Source organism: Phocoena sinus, chromosome 1, assembly GCF_008692025.1.
Source record: "Phocoena sinus isolate mPhoSin1 chromosome 1, mPhoSin1.pri, whole genome shotgun sequence".
Lineage (NCBI taxonomy): Eukaryota > Metazoa > Chordata > Mammalia > Artiodactyla > Phocoenidae > Phocoena > Phocoena sinus.
This window is the reverse complement of record NC_045763.1, coordinates 144,182,846-144,198,446: the sequence shown is the minus strand read 5'-3', so window position 1 is coordinate 144,198,446 and position 15,601 is coordinate 144,182,846. Positions and strand designations below refer to the sequence as shown.

The 15,601-nt window shown below is 45.7% G+C and overlaps 1 protein-coding gene across 3 annotated transcripts in view; it reads left to right on the top strand.

Annotated features, from left to right (window-relative positions):
* Positions 1 to 15,601, top strand: part of PROX1 (prospero homeobox 1) — a 53,373-nt gene that overhangs the window by 22,763 nt on the left and 15,009 nt on the right. For 2 of the 3 annotated variants that reach the window (XM_032611806.1, XM_032611814.1), the window contains exon 4: positions 379 to 573. In XM_032611806.1, the coding sequence (XP_032467697.1) occupies positions 379 to 573 (195 nt within the window). Of the gene's footprint in view, positions 1 to 378; positions 574 to 3,444; positions 3,516 to 15,601 lie in introns of those variants that run through there. The other variant, XM_032611822.1, reaches the window with a different exon arrangement.

The following is a 15,601-nucleotide window of genomic DNA, read 5'->3' as shown; positions in this document are numbered from 1 at the left end:
TCTCTGGTACTTGAATATGACGACTTCCCGGGATTCTGTGGCTTGAACGAATGTCCATAAGAAGTATACAGATGCAGTTTGTTCTACCGAAAGATGAAGAACAACGTTTCAGATAAGACATTCAGCTTAAGGAAAATCAGATTTAGAACATGAGGTTTCCATTTGAGATGTGGAGGGTCGTGACGCAGTTTCCATCGTTAGCTGGTTTTATAATATCCCGTAAGTATATCATTGCTCTTGCCACCATTTTGGTGGAATTAAAAACATACCTTTCCAAGTAAGGAAGGGAGGGGAACTTTAAAAATTCTTCAAATGCTTAAAGAATGAATGAAGAAAAATGGCAATGTTCTTATCCTTTTCAACATTTAAATTTAACAGTTCAACAGATGCATTACCTCTCAGCTCATCAAGTGGTTTAGCAATTTCCGTGAGTTTTACTACATTCAGATGGAGAAGTACGCGCGTCAAGCCATCAACGATGGGGTCACCAGTACCGAAGAGCTGTCTATAACCAGAGACTGTGAGCTGTACAGGGCTCTGAACATGCACTACAATAAAGCAAATGACTTTGAGGTAGGAACTCATCTTTGTTTTTCGGTCATCTCCCTTTTTAAAAAAAAAAAATTATTTTCTTTAGAAATGCCCCAAATCTGTCTTTTTTTTTTTTTTGCTTTGGTATCTCACACAAGCATCCCCCAGTAGGGTAAGAGGTCGAGTGGCAATGAAGAGCCCGCCGTGGGTCCCGTCAGAGTCCTGGGAGCTGACCCACTTCCGTTTCCTTTCCCATCCCCCACCTCTGCTGCTTGCTTGGAAGACCCATGTGGCTACACAAGAGGGAACTGGCGAATCTAAAGATACGGCAGCAAGGAACACACACAGAGTGATTCCCTTTCCAGAGAAGAGGTCCCTACCCCAATAGGCCTTTTTCATATTTAGATTCTGGCGTGTGGATTGAGTTGACATATGCTGTGTTCAGTGGTAGCTTCAAAAGTTGTTTTCTTAAAAAGTCTAGAAAGATTGATGGGGAAGTGATTCCATGGTTTCAAACTTTCATGAGCATTCATTTCCTTTCCGGAAGAAACGGTGTGAGAATTTACCAAGTACCTATTATAAGAGACCCATGGACATCTTTGTTCGCTTGTTTGTTTCTGGTTTTGTTCTTTTGGGAGGACAACCTTGTGTGTTCATTTTGCATACGTGCAGCTTTGTGAGCTTGCTGTTCTTCATTCATACGGTCTTATACATACTTGTACGTGTCTGCAACCTGCATATTCCAGGCACATATGAAGCAGTATAGATGATTCCCAGAAAGCCGTATCTATACAACAATAAGAGATGTGTGGCTATGAGTAAGGCATTTCTTTACTGGCTGATGTGGTGCCTCAGCAAGCATTTTTCATTGAACGTGATGACTTTCCATGAGACAACACTAGCGAATCTCCCAGTACCCACAAAAGCATTTTGCTGAGCCCTGCTGACTGGGGCAATGATGGCTGGAAGTGGGAGTGTGGGAAGGGTTCTGCAGGCTGAACCTCTGATGATGAGAATGGACACGCTGTGGCTAGGTACCCCCAAATGCCCACAAAGTTCTCAGTGTCAAAGGAGAAAGGGGAGGGCTTCCCTGGTGGCGCAGTGGTTGAGAGTCCGCCTGCCGATGCAGGGGACACGGGTTCGTGCCCCGGTCCGGGAAGATGCCACATGCCGCGGAGCGGCTGGGCCCGTGAGCCATGGCCGCTGAGCCTGGGCATCCGGAGCCTGTGCTCCGCAATGGGAGAGGCCACAACAGTGAGAGGCCCACGTACCGCAAAAAAAAAAAAAAAAAAGGAGAAAGGGGCACCTTGGTCTGGCCTTGTCAATACCGACCTGAACCCCACTGTCCCCCGCTGCTTGCCCATCCCTCTGGGGACCCTTCTCCCAGTGGTCTTAGCAGATCAGTTTTTGTGGCTTATGAAGAACTGAATGGGGAAGTTTAGCAGCGGGAAAGTCATGGTTTTTCCTTGAAAGTTGGAGTGTTTATACTGCAAGCCACCAGTTTCTCTCTGCTATCCAATACCAATGTATTTTTCTTGCCAAATGGGTTATAAGCAAAGTTTTTCTTTGGCCAAACACATTAAAAGTGAGGATCCTTCTTGTACTTACTGCTTCAGTATTTTAAAGTCTCTGTTGGAACAGAGCACTGGTTTACTGTTTGGACAGAACACTCTAGCAGATTTCTTCTGAAACTGAAGAATGTGACAATGGCTAAACTTTTTTTTTTTTGGCCACACTTTGTGGCATGTAGGATCTTAGTTCCCTGACCAGGGATCGAACCCGTTTCCCCTGCATGATGACGACGGCTAAACATTTTAAAGAAATCTTATTAAAAGCTTCACATCTCCCCACCCCCTTTCTGATAAGTCTGTTGCTGTCAGCTTTGAGCTAAGAGAATTCAACGGTGTGCTAGTGAGCTAATTGCAGTTTATTATGATAAATATTCGTTTGGCAGCATGCGTCAAGCTTCATAAAAGAATTGCCCAAGATCCACGGGATGGTTTGTGCATTTTTGCTGAGTAACATACTCAAGAGAACAAATCCTGACAGTGCCCATTAGGATTTTTTAGGGTCGTGTAAACCTTACCTGGTTGGTTTTAATCCCCTACTCAGCGCAAGGGCCAAAATGACACAAACAGGGGATGGCTGGAATCAAGAGATACCCAACAAGCTGCTCCATTTAGCATCATCTAAATCCTCCTTTAATATGATTACCATCTGATATTCCTCTCTTTGTGAATCATATCCACTTCCAGCCAGGCCACCTCTCCTTTATCTGCAGTGTCTATTTTAAGACTGCTTCAGTGCAAAGAGTATGGGGCCCAGGGAGCAATTTTGTCACTTCTCATGTGACTTCAGACAAGTTATTGGACTATTCTGGGCCTTATTCCTCCTTCGGTAAAAACTAGGCTCTTTCCAGAAATGTGCTAAGAACAAAGCAGGAGCTGGATTCTGCCCTGCCCCCTCCACTTACCCACACATATGCACATACACACCCCTACCACCACATATGATCCTAATATCATGAAATAGTTTTTAATTTAGCCTCTCAGTTTGGGGCACTTACTAATAAAATCTTCAGATAAGATGATCCTTCTTTTCTGTGCCTTTGTGCATGGAGGTCAGTGCTTAAGTGAGATGCTTAAAAAGCCGCTGGTCCAATTGCGGTGAGCAGGGGCTACTCTTCGTTGCAGTGTGCGGGCTTCTCATAGCGGTGGTTTCTGTTGTTGCGGACCAGGGGCTGTGGGCGCGCGGACTTCAGTAGTTGTGGCCTGCGGGCTCAGTAGTTGTGGCTAAGAAAAGCCTGCACGTAGCAACGAAGACCCAACACAGCCAAAAGTAAATAAATAAATTTGTAAAAAAAGAAAAAAAAAAAAAAAAAAGCCACTGGTCTTATCATTGTTGCTCTTCCAGTGTGGACCGTGGCTGTGAGCCAGAAGTAGACCCAGCACCTCTATCTGATACCTCAGCTGCTATTGCATACACGGCTTGACTTTTGCATCTGAGTTTCTCCCCTGACGAGCAAGTCAAGTGCATCTGCAGTCTAAAATGAGCAAGTGAAGAAGATGGCAAAGTAGAGAACTGTACACCTGGTTTGTTCTGAAATTTTTAACCAGATATGGGGCCTAGTAGAGAGACAGAAGTTATGCCTACATGATGCCCAAAGATCCAGTCAATTTAAAGGAATATATTAAACCAACCATTAGCTGGCCAAATAATAAAACATCTTCTTGATTGCATTTTAAAATTTCTCAATCAGTTAATCAGTGGTTTGTAGCAATGATAAAATAGCTCACATTTATTGACTGTTTAGTATGTTCTGGGCACTCTTCTAAGTGGTCTACCAACATTAATTAATTTAATGTGAGTACTAATGATATGGATATTAATACCAGAAACACTTCAGCTTGCCTAAAGCTTTATACTGTTTCTAAAGTAGTTCTAAATGGGTGGGAACAGGGGAGCCAGGGAGAGAGAGCGGGGGTGAGGCTAATGCTTTTCTGTCCTTTGCTACCTTCTCCTTCCTTCTTTCCCTCCTCCTCCTACCCTTGTCTTTTCTCAGCTTTCTGCTCCATCTCTGCCTCTGTCATAAGCTTGCTGTGGCACCTCTGTCACTGCTAAGCGCCACCCCCCTCCAGCCCCTGCTGCTGATGGCTCTCAAGGCTGGAGTGGCTGCTGACCCCTGGCCTGCGGGAAAATAAAGCAGATGGGGAAGGTTTATCACTAGTGCAGAGGGAGTGGCTTGCATCTCCCTGCTCTTCTAGACCCCGCGCATTTCCTGTCTTGTATGAGTCAGAACCTTCTAAGTGACAGGAGAGCCTGTTCTGCCTTTTGTATCAGTTTACACAATTGCCAAGATTCTTGGCACGGCATTCAGACTTGGGGTGGTGAGAGCTTGAGAAGACCCAGGGGATGTGGAAGAAGACACTGAAGGGGGCGGGTAGGGGGGGATGAACCACGCTTTCAGCTTGTGCTCAAGGGAAGAAAGTTGGCTACAGGACAGGGGTCGGGCATCTCCCTCCCAACACGAGTCAGTGAAGGTGTTCAAACAGGCACGTTCAGTGACAGGACGCATTTTTTTTTTTTTTTTTTTTTTTGCGGTACGCGGGCCTCTCACTGCTGTGGCCTCTCCCGTTGCGGAGCACAGGCTCCGGACACGCAGGCTCAGCGGCCATGGCTCACGGGCCCAACCGCTCCGCGGCATGTGGGATCTTCCCGGACCGGGGCACGAACCCGTGTCCCCTGCATCGGCAGGCGGACTCTCAACCACTGCGCCACCAGGGAAGTCCAGGCCTCATTTTTAACTCCCGCTTCTCACGTTAAATGAGATGGGTAACGATACATTTGTCGTTCCAGGTGTTATGGTATATATTGCCATGCTTCATTCTCACTTCATTTTGAAGAGCTTCCAAAATTGATTTTTATCGGGAGGGAAATGAGGTTTGGGATTCCTTCCCAGTTTTTAAATCACACTGATACTTCTGACTTCAGGGGCATAGGAGTTGAATTTTATTACTTCTGTTTCCCTCACAACTGTGGCAGGGAAAGAAGGCAATGAGCGCTGTCAGTTTCCAAGGCAGGTTGACCCGTTTTTGCAGAGAACTCAACTAAGGCAACTGATCTGTGTAAGTCACAAAGGTTAAACGCACTGCTCAGGGAGCCGGAAGACAGCCACCCTAGGTTGACTGAGGTAGACTGGCCGCTGGGAAAGGCAGGATGACCCAGAGCTTGGGGTCTGGGATGGCCTGCGTGGAGGTTGGGAAGAGAATGTAGCAGACCCCTTCTTCCGGGCTGACCCTTCTGACCGCAGGGGCATGTGCTTTGGACTGTATTGCTTTTCTGTTTCCTTCACGACTGGGGCAGGAAAGAAGGCAAGGCTTGCGATCAATTTCCAAGACTTCCCTGAGCACTCCTTCTCCTTTTCTCCATTCCCATGAGCTAGCTCTTCCCCCGCTGTGGTCAGCCAGGCGTCCCCCGTGGGCCATTAGTGGCTAGCCAATTAACTGCGGGCAGGGTCCAAACTCGCAGGAGGAGTGACTAACTTCCCTTGCCCTCAATAAAGACCCAGGGCTTCGGATGGAAGGCTTAGAAACAAATAGAAAAGAGAACTTGATTCATTGATTAGTGGGCTTGTAAATGTCATTTCCTAAGATACTAATAATTCACGGGGCAGACGTTCCATCGTGGAGCCAGTGGTTTGACTTATTTCTAGGTGTCACATGACAGGCAAGAAGGGCACTTCTGCAGGCCTCTCTCTGTGTCTTCTCACTCTCCTCTTAGAAAGAGAAAATGAAAAGGCAGCACTCCTCACATCCCCCCACGCACACACCCACCCAAACACATGACACTTAAACACATATAGTGCTACTCCCTCCACCAGGCTCACCCCCATTCCCAGCCCCCTCCCGCTTTCCACACGACGCACGTTTAAGAAGATTTAATATATTTGGAAGTCTTTCATTCGCCCTGTCACCTCTTTACAGAAAAATGAGGACAGGTGGATTTAGGAAGCGCTTCCCTCTGCTCCAAATAGGTACTTAACTATGAGTGATCATTTGGAAAACTGGCACAGGAGGGAAACCCTTTTACTGCTCTTGCAGTCTTTTGGCCTCAAAGCCGAGGTGCCATTTAAACGATCACACAACACACTCTTGGTGGGTGGCAAGGAGGAAAAGAAACCTTTACCGTTTCCTTCCCTGCCAGTCCCCCCATTGACAAGCCAAATCGATCTTTTAAGAGACTAAATGAATGTTCTCTAAATATATGTACACACATGGCTATCTGGAAACATATTCCTCGTACAGAATGATTGCCTGAAATTTGAAGGAGGGAGCAGTAAAGACGCCAGGCTGGGTGGGGAAGGGGGGGTTGGCAGGGGTAGGGGAGGGCACAGGGAGAACTGCGTGCCTGAAGCTTCATTTTTACACCGCTGTCCGTTTGGGATTCAAGGTGTTGATCAGTAATAATGAAGCAGGCCCATTGATTTATCATCTAGTTGGTAATGTCGTTGCATTTTTAGCGCCCTGTGTCCTTTTTGTCATTGGGTTACATTCAAGCACAGTAAAATCAACGTTAAAACCTCCTTACTCAACAGCTTTATTAGTTATAGCATTCCATGACCTTTCTCAACATTCTTAAAGAAAAAGATACAGTGTAATGTCGCTTTACTTTGCTTATTGTCCTTTGTTGGGGGGAACAAAGCATTTTTACAGTGGCTATAGCACATAATTATACAACTTTCAATGGCAGTGTCTTGGTATCAAAGTTCAGAGGAGCCTTTAGAAAAAAAAAAAAAAAAGATGTTTTGTGGCAGCCTAGGGAGGGTCTCATCTTTCCTTCAGAAAATAGTTCAAGGCTCTTCTGTCAAGCTTCCCTACTTAGAGCTTTTTCTCCTCCTGCTTCATAAAGTTTAAAGCAGATTCAGTGGAGTTCTATGATCTATTTCCTTTGAAAGATTGTTCCTCGGCACAGAGAGGCCCTTTGACTTCAAGAGTTCACAGATTCATGTCTTTAGGTATCATATGTCTGACCTTATCAGTTACTCCATTTAATGTCAGAGAAAAAGTCTCAACTCTTTGTGTTTGTCTGTTTTGCCTCTGTGAAATGATTTGGTGAAAAGACCATCCTTTTTAACACACCACTGAGAGGCCGTTTCTGCTGCAACCTACCCTGTGGCTTTTCTCTCTTTAAAAAAAAAAAAATTGTCCTTGTGTTTTGTGTATGGATGAGTTCACAGTGAGAATAGAATTATACAAGGGCAGGCGCACACACAAAAAAATCTTTTGCTTTCCTCCCACACCTCCCCCCGCCCAGTGATCTATTGGCTCTCTTGGTGGCTGTACCCCAACAGGCAAAGCCATTTAGCAAACACAGAGGTGGCAGCCGCGTCCACTGCTGGGACAGCATTGGGTTTTTCCCTTGCTTCGACCTACCCCTAAGGCCTTCATAATTAATTGTCCTTCAGAGATGAGGAAAGTTCAGAGACAGTGTGTGGCATGATGGCCATTGTCTGACGTTCAGTTCTCCTCGCCTCGCCTCTTTCTCTGTGCCCCACAAAGGGTTATCAATAGGAGAAAGGGAGCCCGTTCTCTGCTGAGAGCCGCCGGTGGTGCTTGGAGCTTTCAGTGGGTCGGTATCATTGTGTTCGGCCCATCCTGGATTAAATGTCTGCAGGTCTAACCACCTTTTGAAAAGCAGCCTGTTTATTTCGCCTAGATTAAACAAACTCATTTAGCGAACCCCAGGCTTGTTCAAAAGTTGGCGATCCCTTTTCACGTGGCAGATAACATTTTAAATCACATTTCCTCACCCCATCCCACCCCGGCCCCGCCCCCAGGACTTTATTGCACTTCTAACTGTTGGGTTCTGTTTCAGCCATAGGGCAGAAAATGAAAGGATCGTTCACTCACGTCTCTTAACCACTTCAGCGTACACTTGCCAGAATGAATGTTTTTGCAAACATTCTTCTGATGAAGCGTAGGACTTTGGTTCTTGAAAGTAGATTATCCTCGTTTTAAAATACTGTTTCGCCTTCAACGATCGCCTCAAGCCAGTCTTCAGTGCTATTTGGTAACAGGACATAAAACAAATACAACCTGTTCCCCGCCCCCCCTCCCTACCCCTGCCCTTTTGGCTGAGACACCAAATAAAGATGCACTATGGAGACAGCTATTTGCAAAGTAAAGGGAAAAGAGAGCGATTAATGATGATTATACTACTGTTCCTGTTATACAGAGTGAAGCCAAGAAAACAAATAGAATCGCTCTTCCTAGGAGCAGTTGAACTAGCACGTTAGAGAGGTTTAAGATCGCTTCCCCGTAGTGTTCACAGAGACCTCAAGGCAGAAGGAAACCGTATTTAAAGAGCATTTCTGTGTCCCTGAGAGCAGTGTCTTCTGGAGAAAGGGGCCTACAGGATGGCCAGAATCTATTCTGTCCCTGTTGCTCTTTGAAGACACTTTCACAACAGACCCTTTGCTATTGAAAGAGAACCTGGATCTGGAAGTTGACACAACTACTAGAGTCATACCAAAAAGCGGATCATAAAAAATTTAAGTTATTCTTATGAATCTTTCATTAGAAGTAATGAAAAGGGACAGTAGTGTAGTCTAAGTCCTTTGTGTTGCCAGCCCTTCTTCCGGCCTCTGGGCTATTGTTCTTTCAGCTCCTCAAACAGACTTTTCACTTTCAAACTGACAAAAGTCACTTAAAAGCCAGACAGCTGTACTAACACACCCACCTTACGGAGCTGGAGCCAGGGCAGGTGCCGAGGCCAGCTGAGAGACCTTGTTTAAAATGGGCAGGGGCAGCTCCCTCCTGCCTTCCTGTTGTTTTCGTGCTCTGCTTTGAGGTGGACCATTTATTGCTACTGTGTGATCCTCCCTCCAGGCGCCCCCAAATATTTCTTGCATTTTCTTTGCAGCAGGAAACCTTGACACTCATGCTAATGTTTGTCCCTCGGGTTGGGTTGAATGGCTAGGGTCAGGTTCGTGGAAGTTGGAGCACAGAACTTAGCAGAATCACAGGGAGTTTTACTCAAGACTCTTTCCTTCCGTTTCTCCCCTTCCTTCTCTTTTTCCAGCCTTTTCCAACCAGTCTGAATCTCTCGTAAGCTTTTCAGATTTCTGTGGCCTCTTCAGGAGTAGCTGGGATTGGATAAAACACAGCCACCAATGGTGGGGACAAGCCTCACCTTAGGATGTGAGATACAGCTAGAGAGAGGTAGGCAGGTAGTCCTGCCCGCATCCCAGGCCTCAGGGCGCAGCCGCCATGGGCCCCGGCGAGTCCTCCCCGTGTGTGTATTACAGCCCCCCTGCTCCCCTGTCACCTTGTGTACAGTCTGGTCTGTGACACTGATGGTGATTATGTCATTATTTTGCTCTGGGGGCCCTGGCACATCTGCAGAGCCCAAGCACATCTTCTTTGTTGCGCTGGCAATCGTCCTGCACCACAAATGCTTCATTAGCCCTGCTGGCGGCCTCCTTGCCAGACGCGAGTGCCCAAATCCAGGCTTCTTTCTGCTCCGTTCTTTTGTGTAGCTGATGATCGCGTATTCATCTTCCTGGTTCTTCCCCATTTTCCTCGACTTCTGAACTCCAGATGTCCCAGTGTTCTTGCCCAGAGCCCTTGAAAGTGCACAACGCGAAACAAGGCAACTCTTTACCCCTTAACCCATCCTCACCCCTTCCCACCTTCCTACTTTCCTCCTCCCCAGACGAATAGTGATTCTGAATATCTCCCCAACATGAGGACTAACGTTTTCAAACTTGCAGTTTGAAAAGATACCACGGGATTGCTCCCAACTTACAGTGGTACTTACGGTTAGAATGAGGACTTATTAGGCATTTGCTTGGAGATGGATGCCTTTCTCCTGCAGCCCCTTCCCTCTCCTCGGCTCTTTTATTTCCTCCTGCACGTTGCCACGTTTTACCAATCTTCAGCAAGCAGTCTAAAATGTGAGTACAGAAAATATTCTTCATGCCTCGCTGAGCATGTTATAGTCATCTGAAGGTTCTTTTTCTCTGCATGGCATCTTCGTCTGCACTCTACCCCCTCCCAAAATCCCCTGCCCCCTCCTCCTGCTGTCATAACCTTTTTTTTTTTTTAATTTATTTATTTTTGGCTGCCTTTGGCTCCCCAACAATGACCTATTATTAGATATTGAAAGTGCCGAACACGTGGCTGTTTTGGAAACGAGCTAAAACATTTCTCTCAAGTTTTATTCTATATGTTCAATGGAGCCACAGCTTTTCTTAAGGTATGCTGATTTCTACATTAACCGCAGGAAATTTTAGAGCTTAATATCTTGGGCTGTGATGGGTACTACATAATCGGTATGTTTAATTTCCCCTTAAATGTGAGTTAATTGACCTGTGTTAGCAGCTTCTCCAATAGAGAGTTTAACCAGTTCTGTCCCCCCACCACTGCAACATAAGATGTTTCCAACGTCTCCCTGTTTGAGTAAAATGTAGGTTTTAATTTTAAGGTCTACTGAAAGGAGTAAGTTCATATTTTTATAGGAAGCATGGTCAGATCACTGTCCTGAATTCTAATTCGGAATCTGAGGACAAAGACCCTGGCAAGGATTAAAGAAAACCCCCTCCGAGGAATGAGTTGCTGTTTTGTACTAGGTTTCTGAGCTTACCAGTCATTGACCCCTGTTCTGAATATTAGGAACAAGCTAGGTATCAAAGTGAGGACAGAGGTGGCCAGATCAGTAGGCCACCAGCCCTGGGCAGGGAGCATGTCGGGAGAGGCGGGTACCTGTCACTGATTGCATCATTTTCGAAAGACTCAGGATGTCCCCAGAACATTCCTAGCCTGCCATTTTTAGATCATTATGGTTTTATCACGCCTGGGTTTATTAAAACCTTTTTAAAAATGTAACTCCATGCTCAGAATACACCACTTCTCAAGGTAGTAATTCTCTAAATTTCTTACCTGCTTTGAAAATAGTATCTTCTTTGTATGGCTGTTAAAGTGATTTCCCTGGAACTCCAAAGGGATATCCCTTGTTAGAATATCCTGGGATTTGTGAACAGGACTGTGGCCATAGTCTCCATTTCCTCTCTGATTTTAGAGACTCTGATCATCACTCCCTCTTAATCTTCATTTCTCCAGATTAAGGAGCTCTAATCCTTTTTAAAAGTCTAATCTCATACAGTAAGTGGGTTGCACCTGATCATTTATAGCAGCCCTTCTGTAATGCTCTTCCGGCAGGACCATGTTTTCCTGAGGGACAGTTACAAGTACAGGACACCAGGGCAGAATTCCAGTGGGCGGCCACATCACGGTTTTATACCTCACATACACCTCCAATGCGACTTTTTTGATCGCCCCCAACGTTCATCCTCAGAGGCTGGATTTCTTGACTAGCATCTCAGTAGCACTCACTGGTTCAAATGATCCTATGAGACCAATTTATGAGACCCTTGGCAAGTATTCTTGCAAATCTGATTGTGTCTACGGAAGATATCCAGCCAAATAAAAATTGCACTGATCCACCCTGCTGTGCAGATGTTTTCAGTGTTTTAGTGGGTAACGTATTGGAGTGTTTGACGTCATGAAGACACAGCCTTAACCTTGGGCTTGAGTCTATAAAAATGACAACTAAGGCAAGAAAGCTCTGATCTCTGTATTATTCTCAAGCAGGAAACAAAATGTTCACTTACAAGTAGGTATAATTTTATATAAAAACGTCACCTTGAGATCTTAAAAGGGACTTCCTTCGGGGGAGTCTTTCCAATGTCAGTGGTCCTGGACTAATAATAGCGTAGAACTTAAGAGCATGGTTTCTGGAACCAGTCCCTGGGATCAAATCCCAGCGCTGACACTTTCTAGCAGTGAAACCTTGGCAAGTGTCTTACCCTCTCCGTGCCTGCCTCAGTGTCCTCATCTGTAAAATGGGGGAGATGATAGTGCCTACCTCACAGAGTTGTTGTGAGAATTAAATGAATATCCATGAATATGTTAGCACAAAGTCAGCGCTATGTAAGCATTTGCTGTCATTCATTTGTCAAGCCAAAGAGAAGTTCCCTTGTCGCCACTGTCAGTAACCCAACTCTTGCATCATTTCCTGCTGACCCTAAACAGGAAAACAAACAAACAGAAGAGCAAACAGGGAGTTCCCGTTAGAATTGGGACAAAGAGTCAGTGCAAAACTGGTTTCGAAAAGAGAAAGTGATTCCTCCTGCCCCAAGGTTGGCTATAAAGATGACGGCAGCCCGGAACAGCTCCGGGCTTCTGGAGTCATGGGTTCCAGATGAGAAGGGCAGCCACGAGATGACAGGGTAGCGTGGAAGGAGCCCCAGATTGGAGGGCCTGCCCCTGGCAACACCTGCCTCTGTGGGCTCCACTTTGTTCACCTGTAAAGTGATAAGATTCAAGACAGAGCTTTGTTCTAGCTCTGAAATTCTGCGATTCTAGAACAGAAGACATTATGCCTTCTCTACATAAGTCCCGTGCAAGATGCAAAGCTTTAAGCAGTGACTGTGGAGGTCCTGGGAATACAGATGGCAAACAGGTGGGGCCACTTCCACCCTTGGGGTGCTGCCGTGTCTTAATTATCTCAGTAAAAATCTCCAGGGTGCCCAGTTTAATGTTCTCCCAAGGCCCTCTTTGCAGATCTTTTAACAGTGCCCTTGGAGATGTAGCGACTCCCTTGCTGGGATTATAGAGGCGAATTTTTCAAATTCATAGACAATTTATTGGCGTTATATTTGCTGCTCACTTTGTTGTGGTGGCTAGGGCAGCCAAACAGTGAGGTCATTCATCCGAGAAGCCCTCATGCCTGTGGGTTTTCTAGGAGACTATATGGACCTGAACAAACTAACAGAGAGCCTGTATACCTGTCCCCACACACATTCCACCGAGGCCACAACTCAGCCCAGACGATCGGCCTGTGTAATACGTATTAACTTCTGTAGAATATACAACATCTCCCCTCTTCCAAGACAGAATTAATTGTTTTAGACGTTATAACTACCATCACTACTAGGCTTGGTGGGTCGTTTTTGTAAAACCAACATCATCCTTCCCTTTAAGCATGTCCCAAATGGTAGTAATCAATCAGGAATGTCTTTTCCACTGGGATCTTGTATGTACAACTTTGTGTTCGGGAGGTATCACATCCTCACACAGGTCACTTGGATATGTTTTTTCTATCTTTCTTACGGTCATTGTACCCAACCTCTGTTTTTTTTTTTTTTTTAAGGCTACCTTAACAGTGGAAAATAAAATCTGGTACTAAAAATGACTCTTAGTAAAAGGTAATATATTCACTGAGAACAGATATGGGGGTTTGAGTAGGGGTGAAGGAAGAGGCATGATCAGAAGCAGAAGTCGGCTGTGCTCTCAAGGCCACTGTACTTCCTTTAATACAGAGAGTATTTTTCAAAGATTTATGATCTTTTTTTTTTTTTTGGCTGTGCTGTGCAGCTTGCGGGATCTTAGTTCCCCAACCAGGGATTGAACCCGTGCCCTCAGCAGCGAAAGCGTGGAGTCCTAACCACTGGACTGCCAGGGAATTCCCAGAGATTCGTCATCTTAAATGACCTGAAGGTGTACAAAATAATTTGTATGTAGACTTCTGACCCTGCCTTTCAGCAGGGCCAGTCCCGGGGTCTCGACAGCATCCTAAGTCTTCCCACCGCAAACATTACCTCCAGACCCATGAGGTGTCGGTAGGGTTCTAGAGGACTTCCAAAGGCTCCCGGGGCCCTTCCGGAATCTGTTTCTCTGACTTTCTGAGCTATTTACCTTTCTCGAAAAAGGAATGTCCGAGTCCTTCACAAAACTCTTAGGTTGCTTTTGAAATACGGCTCATGCTTAGTTTTGCAAAGGGTAAGCCTGGAGGAGAAACCCATAGAGTTCCCTAGAACACAAAGCAGACTTTTTCTGACTTTTTTGCCTTTCATCCCAGTCCCTTCCCAAAACAACCCAGGTATTATTGGGGCTGCATCAGCTGTTGTCAGCAGAGAGGCGGTGTCTCCCGTGACCCGGCGTTCTCCGAAGCTCTGTTCATCTAGCATCCGTATCTCCCAGTGCCTTCTTTGGTGCTTACTCTGAGCAATGCTATTCTCATTGTCCTGCCTCAACCCCACTTCCCAGCAATTTCTCCCTAGGCTTCTCTCTCACATTGCTCCATCCACATGAATAAAGGGCACACGCTAGTTCTGATGTTAGCCCGGGCAAAGCTGAATTATGAAGGTAAACCTCTGCAGAAAACAATCACGGAATGCATTCTCCAACGAGACAGGAGTTAACTGCGGATTATCTGTGCCCCAGCTTCCTTTGTGCAGTATTGGAGAGTCGATGCCATGTTGTTTCCGAATAATCTCCCATCCAAGAAGGGCAGCAAGCTTGGCCCTGTTTATCCTACTGCCTCACCCAGTAATGGCAGCAAAAGTTAAACTTCAAGCGCTATGAGCCTGTCTTGAACTCAGACGCGGTTGGCACGTAATTCATGGGGTTGACTTGAAGGGAAGTTAGTTAAGCCTGCAGAGCGACTGGTATACTGCTTATTGTCCCCTCGAAGCTGATTCATTACCTGTGTCACGAAGGAGGGATAGATTCCTCCATGTAGTTCGTTTGAATATTTGCTGGCAGGAAAGCTCCTAACGAAAAGCTCCCTGTCAAAGCAGGGCAAGACTGAGGTCCACCCGGTTCTTCGCATCTCTCTGTGTGGTCCATTAATTATTCCTGTAGACACGGCCAGCCTTACACGCATCTGAGGAGTGGCGTGACAATGTAGGTTGAATTCGGGTATGTTGATCCCAGCTACCCTTGCAAGAACTACTAGTGTGCTGACACAGGGTTAGAGAAGAATGAAAGAGCACTAGGCCTTCAGAAAAGTGGTTAGCTCTTAAGTTTGGCTGAGAGCAGGGTTTGGCATGCTCTGGCCTACAGGCCGGCTCTGGCACTGAATCTGTCTTTTATGACCCTTGTTAAGAAGGGTTTTTCTCTTTGTAAAGCAATGTGGAAAAGATGAATATGCAGTAGAGACCAAATGTAGTCCACAAAGCCTATGTATTTACTGTCCAGCCCTTTATAGAAAAAGTTTGCCGACCCCTGGCTGAGGCTTTTTCTCTCTTTGGTAGAACATGAACTCTCCGAGATCCTTTCTAGTTCTGAAGTTCCAAAACGACGCTTCTTTGATGCAGTAGTCTCGGTCCGATCTTATCCGAACAGCCTACCAGATGTGTCATTCCAGCAGAGAGCTCACCCTTGTTTTTAAGATGGGAGAGTATCTTTATAGTCTCTTGGGGGGTGGAGGGATGGGAGAAAATATGAGATTTTAGTTTTTGATGCCTTTTCTATGACTCTGTGTTTGTTTTATTTTGACTGATGCTCGTTTAAACGTGGAGTCACGTGTTGAGACGTGTTTGGGAGAGAAGGAAAATTTAACTCATTACAACGAATAACATGACAACTATTGGATTTCCTAATACATACAACACCAAGACCTGCAAGCAAACTAGCCACTTTAGGCATATTTGGTGAACCAGATTTCAGCGGCACAAAATAATTTTGACAGCCTCATAGAGTTTATTATAAAGGCATTCATCATTCCA